Below are 19,616 nucleotides of genomic sequence, written 5' to 3'. Positions count from 1 at the left end.
GGCCCTAGGGCCTATACAAGTCTACCCATAACAATTCCCTGGCTATTTCTTCCCACACTATTTACTTCCCTGGACCCCTGTCTAGCAGGGCGACTGACATGATCCCCGGTGTGAAGTTCCTTTCTCCCATCCAATTGTCAAGGTTCCTTTTGAAGAGAGCCAAAGAGGCGCTCTGCTTTTCATGTATGGACAGTCTATTCCAGAGTCTGGGGAGTCTCTGGGTCAGGAATCTATCCCTCCGGCATGTTTTGTTTATTGTGCTGACAAGGTTTAGATCCCTGGAGTATGTGGCTCTGAGGGACTGGGATTTCTTTAAGTGTAGCATGTCCAACAGCTCTGGGTTTGACATGGCCTTGTATGTTAAGCAGAGATCACCTATGAGTAGACGATATGCGACAGAGTATGGCTGGAGTTTTTTAAGGTGGTCAGCGTAGGGCATCTGCTTTAGGCCTGGGATTAAAATAATCCCATATAAAAATGAGGTATTTCTGCTGCCTTTCCAGTTGTTGTAGATGTCTTGAGAGGTACATACCAAATGGGGCGTTGTATTCTATAATGGGTCTAATGAGGGATGAGTACAGTGGGACAATGACTTCCTTTTTTCTGGATGAAAAGCCCTTAGTGATGAGGTGTGCCACATAGAAGAATTTCCCGACTGTTGTGGTGATGTGGTTATCGAAGGTGAGACCACTGTCCACCTGTGTCCCTAAGTCTCTTATCACACTTTCGGTGTTTAGTGTACTACCACCTATGTGGTAATTCATGGGTACATGTTTTTTCCCAAAGGGGATAACTATACATTTCTTGGCATTGGGCACCAAGCATCTGTTTCTGTAAGGCCCTTCTGTAGAGTATCCACATCATTTGGGGATTCAATAATATTTCTCAGCTTGTAGTCATCTGCAAACTTTGTTAGCTAGAGTCCCTTAGTGTTGGCCTGTACTTCAGAGAAGTTGATGCCAAACAAGAGCGGTCCCAGGACTGAACCCTGAGGTACTCCACTTGTCACGTGTCTAGAGCTGGATTTGGAGTCGGCTACTTTTACAGTGTGGGTTCTGTCAGTATGCCAGTTGGCAACTCATCGAGTGACGTAGGGATTTATGCTCAACTTAGTAAGTCTATGATTCCAGAGTGGGGGATGGTGTCAAAGGCCTTGGCGAGGTCCAGATAGGCTGTGTGGACCACCTTACTCTCGTCCACGGCTCTGGAGACTTATTTGAAGAAGTCAATCAGGTTCAGGAGACAAGATCGGCCCTTCACGAACCCAAACTGGGTGGGGTCCAGTGTTTGAAAGTTGCCAATGTCTTTGTTTGTAAGTTCCATGACAATACATTCCATGGCCTTGCAGATCAGGCTCTTCAGACTGATGGGGCGGTAGTTCCTGGGATCCAAGGTGGATACCCCCTTGTGAAGTGGGATAACTGTAGCTGTGCGCCACTCAGTAGGCACAAAGCCTGAGGTGAGGCTATGATTAAACATGACACTTAGGTGAGGTGCCAGTTCATTTTGTAGTTCATGTAGTACACAGCCCGGGATGTCATCTGGTCCCAGAGATGCTGTATTCTTAGCTTTGGAGAGTGCATTTTTTACCTGTGTCTGTGTTTGTTATTACCGGAATTTGGCAATCTTCTGGTATTGAGATGAGCCTTTTAGGGGGTGAGAGGGAGGTGAAGTTGGCACTGAATTGATCTGCCAGGATATTGGCAATATCCTTGGGATCAGTATATTTAATGCCATTCTTTTGTAGCTCAGAACAGATCAAAGCACTGCCATTTAGATTCTTGACATAGTTATAGAATGTCCTGTGATTGTCTTTGGAACCTTTGGCAATTTTAATTTTCATAACTAGCTTTGGAGGATTTTATGAAGGATCTCAGCTTCTTACTGAGGCTGGTAAGGGAGTTTTTTGCATCCTGGGATTTTCCTCTCTTCTGCAACAGTTTCTTCCTTTTGTTGTAAAGTTTGTTTATGGCAGACGACCACCAGATTGGCTTCCTTTTTTTTTTTGAGGAGAGCACCTTGGTTCTATTTGGGATGGCACGATTCATGCATGAGTGGATGTGCTCATACAGTGCCTTAGTGTAGGATTCAGCAGTCGAACTTTCAGTTCCCGTCTGCATGGGTGTCATGACGTTTGTCACTTCTGACTTGAGTAGCATGAAGTTGGCTTTGGAGAAGTTTTTTATGGATGTTTCTTTACTGGGGGGTGGGGGTGGGATATGGATGTTAAGGATGATTAGCTTATGGTCAGACCTGACCAACGAGGGGGTGACCATAGGTGTGGAGCATCGATTTCCCATCAGGTCTACGATATTGGAGCCCCTGGCGGGACTATGGATTAGTTGATCCAGGGCATTGAATTTCAAGAACCGTTGGGCAAAGGTGTTGGTACACGAGTAGGTTTCCCAGTTAATGGCAGAGTACTTGAAATCACCCAGTATTAGGGTGTTTGTTTGTATGGTAATATTTTCCAGAATGTTTAGAAAGGTGTAGTGAGAATCTTGGGGCATGGTGGGGGATCTGTAGCAAGCTACAATTTGGACTGCGGTCTTACCTAGTGTTAGTTGCACCTGGAGAATTTCAGATGCATCGTGTTGGGCAACTAGCCTGGTGGTATGAATATCCTTGGTGAATATGGACACTCCTCCACCTTTAGTATTTCGGTCCTGGAATTGGTGGCCGAAAAGTGTGGTAAGAGTTGTAGCCTGGTATTGCAGAGGTGCTCTTTGGAGCCTTGAACCAGGTCTCAGTTACTGCACAGATATCGATGTTCTCCATTTTTAGGGGTGCCTCAAGAGAGTGCATTTTGAGGTTTAGACTTCTAGCATTGAGTAGCATTACCTTCAGATTTTGCATGCTTGTACCTGTTACGATGGTTGTTTAGTCCTTTGAACTTTGCCTAAAATGGCACTATAGGGGTGGCAAGAGCCTTAGCCATTAACCGGAATTTCAGGGGCGACACGTGCAGACCATCTCTGGCAAAGCATCATGGTCTGTCGATCATGTCATCCCAGGCAGACAGATACTGGATCCCCTTTGAATGACAACAGAAGCTTAGCCAATTGAAGTCAATCATTTTGTCCTTATATTGTGGTATCATTCTGGGCGAAGGCAGGATGCTACTCAAGGCTAGGGTCATACCTGCCTGGGCCACATGATCAAAGAGCTCTTCCATGTCTCTTTTCATGTAGTCCAGGGAGGTACATCTCAAATCATTCACTCCAACATGGACAATGACAGAGTCATATTTGTACTTGTTGTGGAGTGACTTGAGTTCATGCATTATGTGGCAGATCCTGGCACCAGACAGGCAGCTGACTGTAATTTTCTCCTTGTTCAGCCTGGTGAGTGGGACATCAGTGTGCCTGACTATAGTGTCACCTATAACTAAAGTGTTAGGTACGTTGTCTTGCCTTAGGGGCTGTTGCTGGGTGGCATACTGGTGTTGTGAGCTATGTGACACTTTGGTTGCGATTGGTATTTGTTTGTGTTTCAGCTTCGGAGGTCCTTGTTGCTTGGGCAGGTTACAGTTAAGGGCCTCTGCAAATGTGGATTTAATGTTGCTATGTGTGGCTGTTGGTGGTGTAGACTTAGAAGGGCTATGTGTTGCTTGAGGTGTAGTGCAGGTGTTAACCTTCTCCTCTTGGCTGTCTAGCACAATCTTGGGTGGAGAGAGCTTTGCTTCCAGTTTGGCTATGTAAGTGCATCTCTCACAGGTTGTAGTGTTGGGTGGTAGGAGGAGAGGGTTGTCTGTGTATGAGGAAATTGCTGCATTGCCCCAGTATGCCCAGATTCACCAGGTGGACAGGAGAAAATCACCGGAAGCTGACCCTTGGACATGCCTGGTTTGGTGGATTTTTTGTAAAGTACAGGAGCTGTTTTCCCTTATCTTAGCAAGGTACATTGCAATTATAGGCTGTTTAGTGCCTACAGTTAATTGCTCCTTATTAACAAGGAGAGTTGAGTGCTTGTATCAGTTTAAGGCTTCCTAGTGCTTTCCAGCAGGTATTAGAGCAAGTGCTAGTCACAGGGATGCTTAAAGGTAAGATAAAAAAAAATGGTTTATCCTAAACACTGCAGTGTGCACTAGATAAGTTAGATGTGAAAGTAGGTAACTATGTTTTACCTGTCTAAAATGTTAAGTTTTAGTGGAGAGTCACTATTTTTAAAACAGCAAAACAGACTGAAAGGAGGTGATCATTTTTGTATTCTGGTACTATGGAATATAGCAGGATGGCCAATAAATTTAAACAGTTGAAGGGGAGTGACTTCACAAAATGATAATTTTGTGTTTACTCACACAAGCCAGTGAAAGTAGAGAGGAAATGAGATATATGGTCAAATTAACATAAGAGGCAGGCAACTAGAAAGACAGTGGTATTTAAGAACACAACAGTAAGCGGGTGAGGAAAAAATTTCTGTCTGACTCAAGAGACGGAGCTGTGGTCTCTTTTGAAGTTTTAATATGCAGTTAAAAGCAGAATACAAGTAAAACACAAGGTAAAGAAAACAAATCACAGTATGCAAAATATAAAAAGGCAATAAAGTAATACAAAATACAACAAATAAAAAGCAAACTAACCTTTCCTTCACAGCAAAGTGTAGTAGAGTCTGGGGGAGCCTTTCTAGTAAAGCTCTGAAATGTTCTATTTTACCCCTTAAATAGAAGGTTTAGTTCCCAGCTCCCCCCCTCAGTTCACAAATGATTAACCTTAAGTGACCTCTTCTATCTTATGTACGAGTCCTTAATCGATCAGTTCTAATTTCTGCCCGACTCACAAGAGACAGAGCTGTGGTCTCTGTTGAAATTTTAATATGCAGTTAAAAGCAGAATACAAGCAAAACACAAGGTAAAGAAAACAAATCACGGTATTCAAAATATAAAAAGGCAATAAAGTAATACAAAATACAACAAATAAAGAGCAAACTAACCTTTCCTTCACAGCAAAGTGTAGCAGAGTCTGGGTGAGCCTTTCTAGTAAAAGTATCCCTATTTTTGGGCCTTTGTCCCCCCCCCCCCGTTATTTATGGTTTTGTCCAGATTTTTTGCTGAAGGAGGTTGAAAGGTATGAGGCCAGCAGAAGTAACTATGATGATTAATAACATAACAGCCTTACTTTTTATTTAACTTTTCTGACAGAATTTCGTGAAAATGTAAACAGATTTGTTAAATGTATTTAATTACGAAACACAGTCACTATAGCTAAAACATATCTGCATATACAAGTAAAATACTGGCCTCTCCTGCAGTTTATCTGCTGTCATCTGAACATCCCACAAGAGTGGAGATCATGATTTTTGGCACTGTGTTCACAAACAGGCTGTTTACCCTTAGAGTAGTTCAGTACGTATTGTAAACAAGCAATGTGTATTCACAGAAGGCACTAGTGGATTAACATTACAGCCGAGTGACGTCTCCAGGCGTTTCTGCAGTTACCTTCTTCTGCGCCTCCAGGCGTCAAATACTGCCTGTTCATATTTGCATTAATAATTCCAAAACCATATTACATACAAGGTATCAGAATATTTTACCTTGAAGCATACATGATGGCAAACACAATTGTATTGATATATGACCTCTGTCAATGAGTATTTGTTAGAACTGTAAGATAACTTCATTTTTTTTAAAGGATGAAGCCACACCCACTGGGAGTTTGGGAGTTAAAGGTACACACTCAAAAGAGCTCTACTGGAGGGAACGAGTTAAATGTATTCTACCATTTTGAATGTTCACCATGTCCGTTTCTTAACTGTGTTCTCCTTTACAGTTATATTTCCAGCCTGAACATAGTTTTCTATTCTCAATCTCTGTTTGATTTACTTATAACTAAATGGTATATATACTTGGATTTATTTCACATAACATCAGAAAAGCTGACTTGTAACCACATAAACCTAACACAGTTAATGAAGAAAAAATAATTAAATATTATTCTATACAACGCTTGTTTTTTCTACCAAGTACTTTTTCTTTCTTTTCCTTCTCCAGGCCATAGTGCAACAGTAAGTAAAAGCCCCCAAAATGCATCACTCCAGTATCAGCTGCTTAGGAACTAACACCCGGAATACTATTCTGTACCTCTTAAGAGCTGAAGATTTTACTATTCATCTAATGCATTTAAGCAAAATGTGCCTCTTCTCCTATTACCTGCTCTGAACACAGTACATGTTTTCTTAATGTGCTAGTTATCTCCAATTACAGACATGAACAAACATGAGAAAAGTACAGTTTTGTACCTACCATAAATGTAGATGTCCGAACTGGATAGCATCTGCAGTCATAACAACTGGGTTGTCCTGTCGTCAGGCAGCCCTTCGGTCGGCCGGATTCCAAAGTCCGGGTCCGGCTTCGGCTGATGTCGCACTTCACCCGACGTCATCTCTGCTGGTCTTCGGGTATAAAGGCATCAGCCGACGCCAGTTTCTTCAGTGTTTCTTGCCCCAGATGCCAGTTGCCCTCTTGGAAGGCTAAATTTTGGGTAAAAATGCCAATGTTTCCCAAAGGATAGAAGGCAAACACAAAAAATAAGCATGTATGTACATATATACAAACAAATACACCATAAGAGACTCCCCCCCACCAGCTAGCTATTAGGAGGGTAAATACCCTAGGAGTACCACAGAGGGGAAGGAGGGAGGGTAATCCTGACTGCAGATGCTATCCAGTTCGGACATCTACATTTATGGTAGGTACAAAACTGTACTATGTCCTTCATGGATGCATCTGCAGTCATAACAACTGGGTAGAATACCATAGCCAACTAGGGAGGAGGAAGAATAGATTATGGTGTGGTTAGGATCCCTTGCAGTACAGCAGTGGCAAACCCTGCTCGGGATCTGGAATACAGAGGTAAATTATAATGCTTGGCAAATGTATGCACGGAGGTCCAAGTAGCCGCCTCAATAATGTCCTTGGTTGCCACTCCTCGTAAGAAGGCTGTGGTAGTGGCTGTTGCTCTTGTAGAATGAGGTTGTATGTTCTGTGGAATTGGTTTTCCATGGAAGGAGTAACAGAATCGTATGCAATTTCCTATCCATTTGGAGATTGTCTGTTTGGAAATTGCTTTTCCTTCCCTTCCTGTTGCATAGGCTACAAAAAGCTGGTCAGTTTTTCTGTTACTTTTTGTTCTGTCCAGGTAGTAGCGTAGCTGTCTGTGTACATCCAAGGTATGCAGCATTCTTTCCCCTCTGTTTTGTGGGTTGGGGAAGAAGGTAGGTAGGTGGATTGCCTGGTTTAAAGACACTCTGGATACCACCTTAGGCATAAAAGTAGGATTAGTCCTCATGGACACTCTGTCTTGGTGGAAGATTAGGAAGGGTTGTACTGCCATTAGGGCCTGAAGTTCAGAAAGCCTCCTTGCTGAGGTTATTGCCAGTAGGAAAGCAGTTTTCCATGAAAGATGCTGTAGGTCTGCTGTTGCTGCTGGTTCAAAAGGTGCGAGTGTCAACTTTTCTAGCACAAAGTTCAAATCCCAAGCTGGCAGTGGTGGTTTCCTAGGAGGTTTTACATTCTTGATCCCTCTGAGGAACTACCTGAGTAGAGGATGTGAGAAGACAGGTGGATCAAAGCTGTATTCTGCTGAAATAGCTGATGCATGTATCTTGATGGAGGAATAGGACAGGCCTGTATGTAGAAGCTCTGCCAAGTACTCCAGAATGTTAGCCATATCTATATTCGACACATCCTTCCCTCTTTCAGCACTCCAAATGACAAACCTTTTCCATTTCCCTGCATAGTTCCTTCTTGTTGAAGGTCTGCGGGCTTCAAGGATAGTGTCTTTAACCCTTTGGGAGAGATCTGGAATAGTTGCTGCTATGTGATGTGCCATGCAGTCAGCTGCAACGTTTTTAGGTTTGGATGCATGATGCTGTAGTTGTTCTGAGTTAACATCAAAGGCATCAGGGGTATTGACCACATTTTGTCCTGAGACATGCTCCTCAGCAATGGGTACCAGTGTTGTCTTGGCCAGTTTGGAGCTATCAGGATTATCCTTGGACGTTCCTCCTTGATTTTTAGTAATACCTTGTGTATCAAGGGAAGAGGTGGGAATGCATATGCTGTCAGGCCTTTCCAACTGAAGGAGAGCGAATCCACTTTCGATGCTAGTGGATGGAATGTCCTTGTGCAGAATTTTTTGAGCTGGTGGTTGAGAGGGGAAGCGAATAGATCTATCTGTGGCATTCCCCATTTCTTTGCGATGGTCTTGAAGATGTCCGGGTGTAGCATCCATTCGTGAGCATCTGAGGTGGTTCTGCTTAACATGTCTGCTAGAGTGTTCTCCTTTCCCGGTACAAACATTGCCTGTAACTGGATGTTGTAGCTGAGTGCCAGGTTCCAAAGGTCCAAAGTCATTCTGCATAGGGGGTATGAATGAGTGCCTCCCTGTTTGTTGATGTACCACATGACTGTGGTGTTGTCTGTCCTTATCATCAAATGGCCTTCTTTGAGAAATGGTCTGAATTTTTGGATTGCCAGTTTTACTGCCAGCATTTCTTTTAGGTTGATGTGCAGGTGAAGCTGGTCCTCGTCCACAATCCTTGCACGCATTTGTCCAGCATGTGAGCCCCCCCATCCTAGGTCTGAGGCGTCTGTTGTGATGGTTTGGCTTGCTTGATATTTGTGAAAGGGTAAGCCTGGGTTTGACTGGCATGCTTGAGCCCACCATAGGAACTCCTGTTTTAGGCATGGAATTAGTGGAATTTCTGCTTCTAGGCTGTGCCTGTGTTGGGACCATAAATTCTTTAGGTACCACTGTAGTTTTCTCATATGCAGTCTGGCATGTGGAACCAAGATTATGCATGATGCCATGAAGCCCAAGGCCTGCAGAACTTTTCTTGCTGTTAGCTTGCTGTGGTTTGTTAGTGCCAAGAAGTAAAGAGGGAGATCTTTTTGTTTTTCTGCAGTTAGGAATGCCATTTGTTTTACTGTCTCCAATTCCGCGCCCAAGAATGTCCTTGTTTGGGATGGAATCAGCCTTGATTTTTGCAAATTGACTGTGTATCCCAGTGCTTGTAGCAAGCAAATGACCCTTTGTAAATCTGTTGTCAGCTTGCTTTTGTTGTCCCCTTGTAGCAGGCAGTCGTCCAGGTATGGATAAATTTGGATCCCTGTAGTCTGCAGTGGGCGATTACTGATGCCAGGCATTTTGTGAATACTCTGGGCGCAGTAGATAAGCCAAAGGGCAATGCTGAGAATTGATAGTGCTCTGATCCTGCAAGAAATCTGAGGTATCTTCTGCAATTTGGTCGAATGGGGACGTGCAGGTATGCCTCCTTGAGATCTAGAGTTACCAGCCAACACTCCTTGCCCAGCATGGGAAGAAGTTGCTGTAGGGTCAGCATCTTGAATTTTGGGACAATGATGTATGTGTTTAAGGTGGACAGATCGAGAATAGGTCTCCAACTTTTTTCCTTTCTTGGAACTAGGAATAGTCTGGAGTAGAATCCTTTGCCTTGTTCTGTTATTGGTACTCTATCCACAGCTCTCATCTTTGTTAAATGCATTATCTGCTGTAGAGCTTCTGTTTTTTGATTTGGAGGTAGGTTTGGCATTCCTCTTTTGACTGGTATAGTGTGGAAGTGGAACCGGTAACCTTGGTCTATGGTTTGCAAAATCCACTTGTCTTTTGTGATATAGTGCCAGTTCTTTGAAAATAAGGTTAATTTTCCGCCTAAGGGTGCTGCTATTTGTTCCCTGGTAGGCGGAGTTAGAATCAAGTCACTGTGATTGCCCTGTTGTAGTGGTAGTGGCTGTGCCTGTGGCTCTGTTATTACCTTGCCACTGTCGTCCTCTGTAGGCACCCCTCTGGATTGATTTCTGCCTCTGGAACGTCTATTCCTGCCCCTTTGGGATCTTGTGGAGTCAGGAAAGGACCAATTTTTGGCAGGCCAGTTCCTGCTAAACCTTGGGGGCTGAACCTGCAAGAAATCTTTAACCGTTTGTACAGATTTTGCCTTTTCTTCCATTTTCTTCATTACCTGCTGGGCAGGTGTACCAAACAAACTGGTCTTATCCATAGGAGCATCTAATAACTTAGCTTTAACATGATCCGGTAAAACTTGTTCCTTCAGCCATGCATGTCTTCTTATCACTGTGCCAGTCATGGCTGATCTAAATGAAGCCTCCAGTGCATCATAGCCACATTTTAAGGAATGGTTACTAACCTGTTGTATGTTATTTACCATTTCTAATAGATTTTTCTTATCTATAGAGTCATCAGAGGATAGCTTTTTAGTTAACTGATCAAGCATAAACTCTTGGTATTGTATCATGTGAAACTGACAGTTTAAAGCTCTAGCTGAGAGAGTAGCAGAGGTGTAAACCTTTTTGCCCCATCTGTCTAAAGACCTGGCTTCCCTTTCAGAAGGAATAGGGTTTTGCTGTGGTTGAGGCTACTGCCTTAGGGCCCTGGGATATAGTTTCGGCGTCTGCAAGTGGGGCCTTGTATAGGTGATGATGAGTGTCTGGCACCCTGTAAAATCTATCTGGTTTGGCAGGTGCTGGAGGTAAAGAATCTGGTGCAGTGCAAACATCATTAAAAGCATCGTCCACAACAGAGAGGACAGGAGGTATAGCTAAGGGCCTGTGTTGTGGTAGGTGCAGAAAAGTCCCAAGTCTTTTTCTGGAGTCTGAAAAATCCTGTTCCTGCCATTGGAATTGTTCTCTCATGGCATGTAAGGTTTCCCCAAAGGAGAATTCTTCTGGTGGGGAAGCAGCTGGAATGGATTCTTCAGCATCTGAGTCCTCAAAATTGGAGAAAGGAGCCTCTGGCTGGTCTGTAATATCTGAGTCTTCCGCAGAATCATCAGAGGACACAGGCTCGAGGGGCTCTGCTCTAGGTCTCTTTTCTGGGGGCTGAGAGGCCCTGTCTGGGTGAGATTGAGATACCCTAAATAAGGATATTAAATCTTCTGCCAGAGTAAGCATTTGTGAACTAGAAGTGGGCCTGGTTGAGGGGGTTTAACAGGCACTGACTTAGTAGATTTGGCTGCTTTAGCCCTGGCGAAGGCCTTAATAGACATGGCTGCAGGAGGCCTAGCAGCACCACGTGCTGGGGTAGAGACATCCAAAGGGATGGTGTCTGATAAGTCACTAGTAACCACTGTAGTAGGTAAAATTTCTGAGGCCGATTCAAGTAAGGTAACCGGAACCTCAGTAGTAGTCATTGATTCGGCTGTACTCTGATCAGTTTTCTCGGTTTCGGCCGAAACCGAGACACTCGCGGTTTGCTTAACCATGGTTTCGAACGAAACCGCGGACCGCGAGTGTCGGTCTTTTCTTTGCGTTTTTTAACAATTTGGGTAGTCGGAGGATCCGACGGCATAATGTACGCAAATTCAGAGCCGAAAAACTGTTCAGCAAACTCCGACCGACGTCTAAGCGTTCGTCGGTTGAAAGAAGCACAGGCTGAACAGGCTGCTACGTCGTGGTCTGGGCCTAAACAAGGCAAACAGTAAGAGTGGAAATCTTTATGAGGTATTTGTTTCCCACAAGTTAAACAGTTATTGACTTTTTCTGACATCGGCTGAGGCAAGAAAGAGTCCCCAACGGGGTACTTAGCTTTTAGAAGTCTTCGAAGGAGTATTCGGTAGTAGTAATCTCTGGATCTGACCGACCGGCACTTGCGAACAGCTTCTGCTTCGGGCGCCACGCGGCAAGAAAGACTGAAGAAAATGGCGTCGGCTGATGCCTTTATACCCGAAGACCAGCAGAGATGACGTCGGGTGAAGTGCGACATCAGCCGAAGCCGGACCCGGACTTTGGAATCCGGCCGACCGAAGGGCTGCCTGACGACAGGACAACCCAGTTGTTATGACTGCAGATGCATCCATGAAGGACATCTAAGCTCAATATGAAAGTGCATTTATGACTGGGTTTGACATTAAGTAATATATGTACACTACACTGAGGATCTGATACATCTTACATTTTCTCACTATGAATGTACAGTAAGAAATTCCAGACAGAAAATTACATAACACACAAGTTTCTTTCTGTTAAAGCAATAAACTATCTTACAAATCTACAGGTTAAAAAAATAACTAGGCATTTCTGCTGAAGCACTAGTCATGTTTCAACCTGCTGCAATAAACTATCAAAACAAAAGTAAACTTAAAATACTGTGTATTACTTAGGAATTGTTTCAGCTGTAAAGGTGAATTATTTTAATATAAGATGCTCAGTTTCAGACTAGTTCTATTATCAGGGCCAGATTAACAGAGACGCTAATAGAGCTACAGCTCCAAGCCAAAGTCTGAAATAGGCTCTGTTGCTTCTATTCCAAGTTTTGTCTGAAACAGTATTTTGGTGTCCCATAAATTAGCAGACCAGCAACAAATACGAGTCCCATAATCCAGCTCTGCCCATTATGTATTTTTAATGAGGGGTCCTTTAACTCTCTGGAAACAGATTATTTTGTTATTGATGTCTACATTTTCAGTAGTTAGGAATGTGAGCTCCATTTCTGCCAACTATCTACCCCCATATATATATATATATATATATATATATATATATATATATATATATATATATATAATTTTTTACTTCGAAGGTCCAAAGTCAGCAGAAAATAACTAATAAAGCTAAAGGTTCTGGTCTTCTCCTAGGCTTAGGTTCATAAGTGATTACTAAGCTAATGACCCCAGAGGGCCAGTTTAAGGCTAGCCATGCTTCCTAAATGTATCAGACATGTTTTGATATCCTAGGGTTATACTTTAAGGGGTATATGTAGGCTTTTTTTACATCTTTATTATTTATAAAATTTTATTTTACCATTACAACAGAGATTGGAACTCTGTGCATGTGTGGAGTTCTGAGGTGACCTGTTAAATAAAAAGAAATTGCCTTATTCTGCTTGCTGAGCTGTTTTCAAATTAGTCCAGAAGTACTACTACTCTAAGGTAATCATGGTTTACAACAGGTCTTCCTGCCTTGTGCAGAAAGCAGAAACATCAGAAAAAAAAAGTGGCTCATTGGGCTTCTGTATGAAGCAGCATGGAGCCCTTCCTATTGGTTCAGGCTGCCAAAGATGACCAAAGACAGCCTGAGACTGAAAAGAAGGAATTAACATGCACGCAAGTGCAAAGATAAGTGAGCTGAAATACTTTTTTTATTTTAAAATATTTCTTTTGATAATTTATTTAGATTGTTTCCTGGGACAGTGCACTGCTCAGCTGTTACAGGCAATCTTGCCTGCTACTGCCAGCATCTACAAAGGTAAGTGCTTAAAGTGTGCGTGTGTGTGCGTGTGAGAGGAGTCATTACTGCATGCATTTTATCGTTGTGTTGAAATACTGGTTGTTGTAGTTTGTCTTTTGGCTTTTCCCAGTTAGGGGTCGCCACAATGGAACTCCGGTCCGCTAATGATTGCCAGTAGATTTTCACTAACAGCGAGGTGCCAGCTCGATGTTCAACCTTCAACTAAGGCACGCCCATTTATGCATGTCTTTCGAATGCCTATCCAACCGCGGGGAGGACATGTAGACTCCACACAGAAGGCACTCCCCGCACTCCAGTCGAGAATCGAACGGGAGAACCTCTTGCTGTGAGGCAACAACGCTTCTTCATTGACTCCAGCAGTTAGTACATTTCATTTTTTTTTCAGGGGCTACCTGGAGTTAGTACATTTCATTTCCAGGGGCTCCCATGTAATTTTTTTTTTTTTTTGTAAATGCAAATGTAACCTAATTTTTTTTTTTGTAAATGCAAATGTAACCTACTGTTTTACATTTATGATTACTTTTTTGTTAATTTATTTGCGATTAATAATAATCACCAATGTATTTGTTTGATATTTTGTCTCTCAAACTCATATATGAGGTTGAGACATACGTGAGGGGATGCTTTATTCTGAAAGCAGTAAGCTGAGAAGATAAATTCCTCAAGGGCTGCCTGCAGATAAAACTGATTTTCACCATTGTCATTTGCTCAAGTTAAGCAGTCAATATTCTGGCTTTGCAAGAAGTAGAGTAAATTTATGTGAATCCAACTGGTATGCTTTACTGTAGCTATTTTAACACTGCCAGATATCTGAGGTATGTACATTAAATAAAACATCTGTAATTGGTCAGTATGAAGATTGAGTTGAAAATGATTGAGCGTGAGTGGGAAAGGGGTTACAGTGCATCTGAAAGAAGTAAGTTAACCATCATGTTTTATCACTTTCCATTACAGTCAATCAATAAGTGCTTGTCAGTGGAAATTTGGGTATGGTGTGTATGATAGCAAATGATCATTGTCAGGGTGTTTCATTGAGTATTGTTGCTATTTAACAGCACTTGTTCCTTTGTTTCAGGTTTGGCTCCGATTCCTTCTGTGTGTAGTGCGAATAAACTCCCTGTCTGTATGGGTTCTAGCCATGTGCTTTGGTTTCTCCTCCCAGACCATCAGCTGTACAGTGTATGCCACTGACCACCTGTGTACTTTTACTTTCATTCCAACCTAACATCAGAGGAGTACACAGACGGTACGTATCCCTTTCTGGAGGGGAAGGAAGCAGGCACTGTTTCCAGACAGAATTTACATATCCTTGCATTTGTTTTCTCAATTTACAGGGAAAATAGTATTTTGTTAGCTTTGAACACTGAACTTTAAAGATGGCTTATTTTGCTCTGAAAGATAAAATATGGCTGATTTTCTTTTCTTATTTGTGATTTGTTTTCCCTTTCTACCACTGAATATCAGTGACTCCTGGTGCACTTCACTCTTCAGGTGTACCAACCCCTCTTGCCCTGCTGACTTACTCTGATAAGGGTCAGGGCTAACAAGGAGATCAAGACATCCCAGGTCGCTGTCATGCTGCATTCTATAATTTTTTATTTAATTTTATGAACTACTGTCAACACTCTCCCATGCATTCACCTTGGTATGTCTGATGGCTCCTCTACTCTATGGATCATATATCTCCCTGCATGGACTGCTAGGTGAATACCCTACCCCCAACCACCAGATAAGCATGCCCATTCCTCTCTGCCAGCATCTCAGATGCATTTAACTGCTAATCAAACTCAGGTTGCCTGGGCTGCAATTAGAGCTTTATCTGTCTTCACTACAGCACTGGCTCTTACTTGTGAAATTTTGTTCAGGCCATCATTAAATTAAAAGGTTGTTTAAAAAAAAAACTCTTAAGATACACCTCAGAGAATCTAGAATCCTATACTTAATTCAGCTACATCTCCCAGATTTATTACAGTAGAGTCTTAGCCAGTAGGATTTTGTTAAAAGCATTGGGGGGAGGGGGTTCTAAAATGAGAAAGCGTGAAAAAACAAGAAAGAAGTAAATATCTGGATGCTGTGGGACCAGTATGAGGGGAAAATAAGGCAGAGGCACTGGGGAAGTGCAGGGGGGATGAATGTGCAACGGTGGGGGGCAACCATGAAGTCCTTTGTTTAGAGCTCCATTTCATCCAAGGCTGACCCTGATGACTGCAAGTCATACAGCTGATGTGTATATAGTTAGCGAAGTGGCAATAGTGAGTAGCTACACACTGATGCAGTCTGTGGACTAAAGCGAATGACTATAATATTTAATCAAACAGATGTGGTCACTGACATGCTGTAAAAGAACCCCAACCCATTTCAATTACCCCCATCCATTCAGTTGATTCATGCAGCCCCCCCTTGCTTTGAAGTCACCGACCGTCACTGGCATGGGTGGTCAAGCATTTTCAGGATGCCTTTGTCCATACGTGCCAGATCAGGGGTGTGCCAGATGAAGGATAGGTTTCTAATTCCCCTTCGAATTGTCCAAGTTATGCTTGAATTGGGACAGTGATGAACTCTGCTGCACATGGAAGAAGCCTATTCCAAAGAAGGCGTAGTCTCTGAGACACACACCTGTCTCAACAATATACCTTATTTATATTATAAACAAGGTTTAGGTCCATAGATCGGGTAATTCAGATGATATTTGTTTTGCAGATGTGCTCAAGTGTACATTTTATATGTTGTTATGCTGTAGGTGGATTGGACACACTAAATTGGCCGTAGGTGTGAGTGCATGCGTGTGCCTCCTGTGGAAGGTTGAGCGTCGGGCTGGCAACTCGACACCATAAAACTCCACTGCCAATTCTTCTGCAGACCGTCCACTGTGGCGACTCCTAACTGGGATAAGCCAAAAGAAGAAGTACTGATAACATATTACATACCAAGGCACTCTCTCGTTATGTTTGAAAAAATGTTTATCGCATTGTCCAAGTAAGCTTACCTGTCAAACTGAATCAAACAAAAAAAGTAAAATGTATAAAACAGTTAAGGGCTACTGAACGACCCATTCCTCAAGAGGGTCAGAGATAGAAGTTCACTTACACTGAGGAAAAGCATGCTGTACATCCCAAAGGAGGAATGGCCAGAATAAAATGACAATCTGTAAAGAAACAAAAGACATTCTGATATGAAATAAGTCATTAAATGACAAAAGAAAAACATAATTTTCCATGAACATTACAAATAATATACAGTTTACTCTATCTTGCAACACCAAACATGCTCTCATAAACATGTACATATATAAGTTCATTGAAGCCATTCTCACTGAAACCCCTGTTAAAAATTAAACACTGAAGGCCTACTGTACTGAGAAAGAGAGACGCATGGAAAGGAGACAAAAAAAATGCATTTCCATACACATACACACACACAGACAGAGACAAAATACAAAAAACAAATCTCCACACTGCATTTGCAGTACTTACCTGAGAAAAATATACAGCAAACTACATAAAACACTTACCACAGCACAAAATTTTCAACAGAAGTAGGGAGGGAAGGCATGTGAACAAGCAAACTATTTCCAAATGGCTAGTACAGTGAATTTGCTTCCATTAGACTTTAACATGCTCAGGGCTAGTTTTTTTCATGGAAAGTCCATTTTACTAGATCTGCTCCAGCCACCACTGCTTCAGGGGGATAACAGTCAATTCATCCTGCAAGCAACTGCCTGGTCATCAAGCCCCACCTCCTTAGAGCCTGAATTGCTTTTTGAGCCAGGGTATGTTCACCTGGCCATCTTACAAGGTCTTTGCTCTGCAAACTTCTCTTCGGTCCAGTCACCCACTTTTCCTTGACCTCTAGGAGTCTCCCCAGAAGGTATGACTATAACAGTGAACTAATATCATTAACATTCCACTCAAAAGTCTACAATTATGACAAGTTCCTAACACAGCTGCACTTTCCCTGCTGCAGTCCCACTTCATCGCTTAGCACCCACAGAAGCAGCTTGAGACTTTATGGTTAGCACTTTCATACAAGATTTACCCTCAAAGTTACCTTGTGCTTTTGTACCTCTGAGTTTCCTAGTGAAAGCAGGACAAGAAAGAACTTGACCCTTTGCCGGCTAACATCCATCTTATACCAGCAATGGCAAACATCTGGTGGGAAGGAGTCACCTGGAGACAGGTGAGAGAAGGTATACTGATTTGGTAATTGGGCGGCCAGTCAGTCTCTTACAACAGTAAATATTAAAAAGATTATCAGATGCTGGACTTGGATCAACTCTGTGTAGAATTTCTGGACAATGGAAATAAATAGTCACAAGTGGCTCTGCAGATTTTTCTGTATGGGCTGACTCCTTCTCAAAGTGAAGATGGATGTCTAGACATGTCTTGACAGAAGAAGAGGCCAACCCAGCATTGAAGCAATTCAGACAGATAGGAGAGAACCAAAGGAACATCCACAGAAATTGGATTCAGGTTATGATAAACACACCAAACAGAAAATCTCTTCCATTTGGATAAATAAGATTTCCTAGTAGTGGGTTTCCTGGCCTCCTGCAGGACCCTAATCACATCCTCAGAAAAAAAAAGTGTCTATGTGGAATCAAAATCCTATCATCCACAGTGTCAGCTGAAGGGTGAACAGGTGGGGATGGATGAGAGACCCTTGTCTTGTATGAGTAGGTCCACCCTGTGAGGTAACTTGTGATGACTGCCCTTGACTAAATGCAGAAGAGGGAACCACTGCCGTTTCAGCCAGAAGGGAGTCACCAACAAGATTTTGGGAGTAAAAGACTAAGACACTTCTGAAAGTAGTTAAAATAATAGCTTAAAACCAAACAAACCACCATTACAGAGCGCAGTAAGAGACAATAAAATGTAATTAGTGCCAAAATTATTTAGTTCACTGCTTTTGTCAAACAAGACGTCTTCAGAAATTTCTAAAACAGCTCAGATACATGACATATATAACAAGATATCCAATAAAATCAAACAATCAATTAAAAAAATGCATTCCTTGATAAAATTATAAGGTTGATTAGGAGGATATATGAGGGATCGGAGGTGAAAAAAATGGGTGGGCTCCTCTATGATAATCTCTTTTGAGCAGGGGAGCCAAGCAGGTGTGCCCTTTTTGTCCTTTCTTATTTGCATTATACTTAGAACCACTGGGAAAGAAAATAAGGGACTCAGAAATTCAAGGATATAATTAGTATGGTAGTCGAGAAAAACTGGCTCTATTTGCAGATGATATTATTTTACACCAGATAAAACCAGAAAAGAACATTTCAGTGTTGTGGAACATTTTGAGACAGTTCAAATCTTTTCAACATACTAAATTAATGAAGATAAAACAAAAGTAATAGCTGTAAATTATGTACCCAGACACAAATTGGTTTAGCAATATCCATATTGATGGGGACATGATAAAATGAAGTACTTAAGAGTATGGATTAAAAAGGACTCTGGTGTGACAGCAAAAGATATGTGAGAAGAGACTAAACAAAAATAAATAATACAAAAACAGAATTTGGAAGCTCTGTTTTATGGACATGGATAGCAAGATACAAGCAGTAAAAATGTTTATAGTCCCTTTAGTTTTATACACAGGTCAGGCATACTTTTATCAACCAGATGATAAGTTGTGGATATCATTTAATAAAGAGCTGAAGGATTTTATCTGGGAGGGAAGGATGGCAAGAGTCAAGTGGGATAAGCTGATTCTTCCAATAGAACAAAGGGGTTTGGGACTACCCGATTTGAAGGGGTATTTCAGGCTACACAGTTAAGGTTCCTATATAGCACAAGCATAAACCTAGAATTCAAAGTGGAAAAGATGATGATGTAGACGGGAAGCTCAAGAAACAAGGAGAGACTCTGGAATTTTGAATGCAGATGCTTAAGGAGAATAACAATAACCATACAGAATATTATATTCATAAAGTAACAAAGTAGTCTAAGAACTAAGTCAACACAGGAATAATGGAGAAAGGAGATTCTGCCAATAGGGATGACTGCAAATAGGGATACTGACAACAGGCAAGAAGGGGATGGAATTTACTGGAGAAAACTGGGAAAAGAACGAAGGCACTGGGAGCAAATAATTAGAGAGGGAAAGGTACTAGAATGGGAAGAGGGCAATAATTTATTTGAACTGCAGACTACAGAATGCCTTCCCTATCAAGGACTGGTATCAGAGTGTTACTAGTAACATTACACAGTAAGTTTAGACACCCTTTGTTAATGGCCTTAAAGTAGCTGATAAGGGGGTTCTGGTGGCAGTGATAAATACCTACATACCTTGTAGTCTGGGCAGAAGGGGTATAGCTAGTAAACCTGTGTCAGCCTTTTGTGTGTGTGTGTGTGTGTGTGTGTGTGTGTGTGTGTGTGTGTAAGTAAAA

The 19,616-nt window shown here is 42.1% G+C and overlaps 1 protein-coding gene across 1 annotated transcript in view; it reads right to left on the bottom strand.

The window, feature by feature from the left end:
• The window catches only part of PLPP2 (phospholipid phosphatase 2), a 387,929-nt gene that overhangs the window by 52,467 nt on the left and 315,846 nt on the right, over positions 1 to 19,616 (bottom strand). The window contains exon 4 of the mRNA XM_044053752.1: positions 16,310 to 16,367. Coding sequence (XP_043909687.1) covers positions 16,310 to 16,367 — 58 coding nt within the window. The remainder of the gene's footprint in view (positions 1 to 16,309; positions 16,368 to 19,616) is intronic.

This window comes from Protopterus annectens, chromosome 13.part0, assembly GCF_019279795.1.
Source record: "Protopterus annectens isolate FY-2018-M chromosome 13.part0, PAN1.0, whole genome shotgun sequence".
NCBI classification, from domain to species: domain Eukaryota; kingdom Metazoa; phylum Chordata; order Ceratodontiformes; family Protopteridae; genus Protopterus; species Protopterus annectens.
The sequence above is the reverse complement of the archived record's forward strand: the minus strand, read 5'-3'. Positions and strand labels throughout refer to the sequence as shown.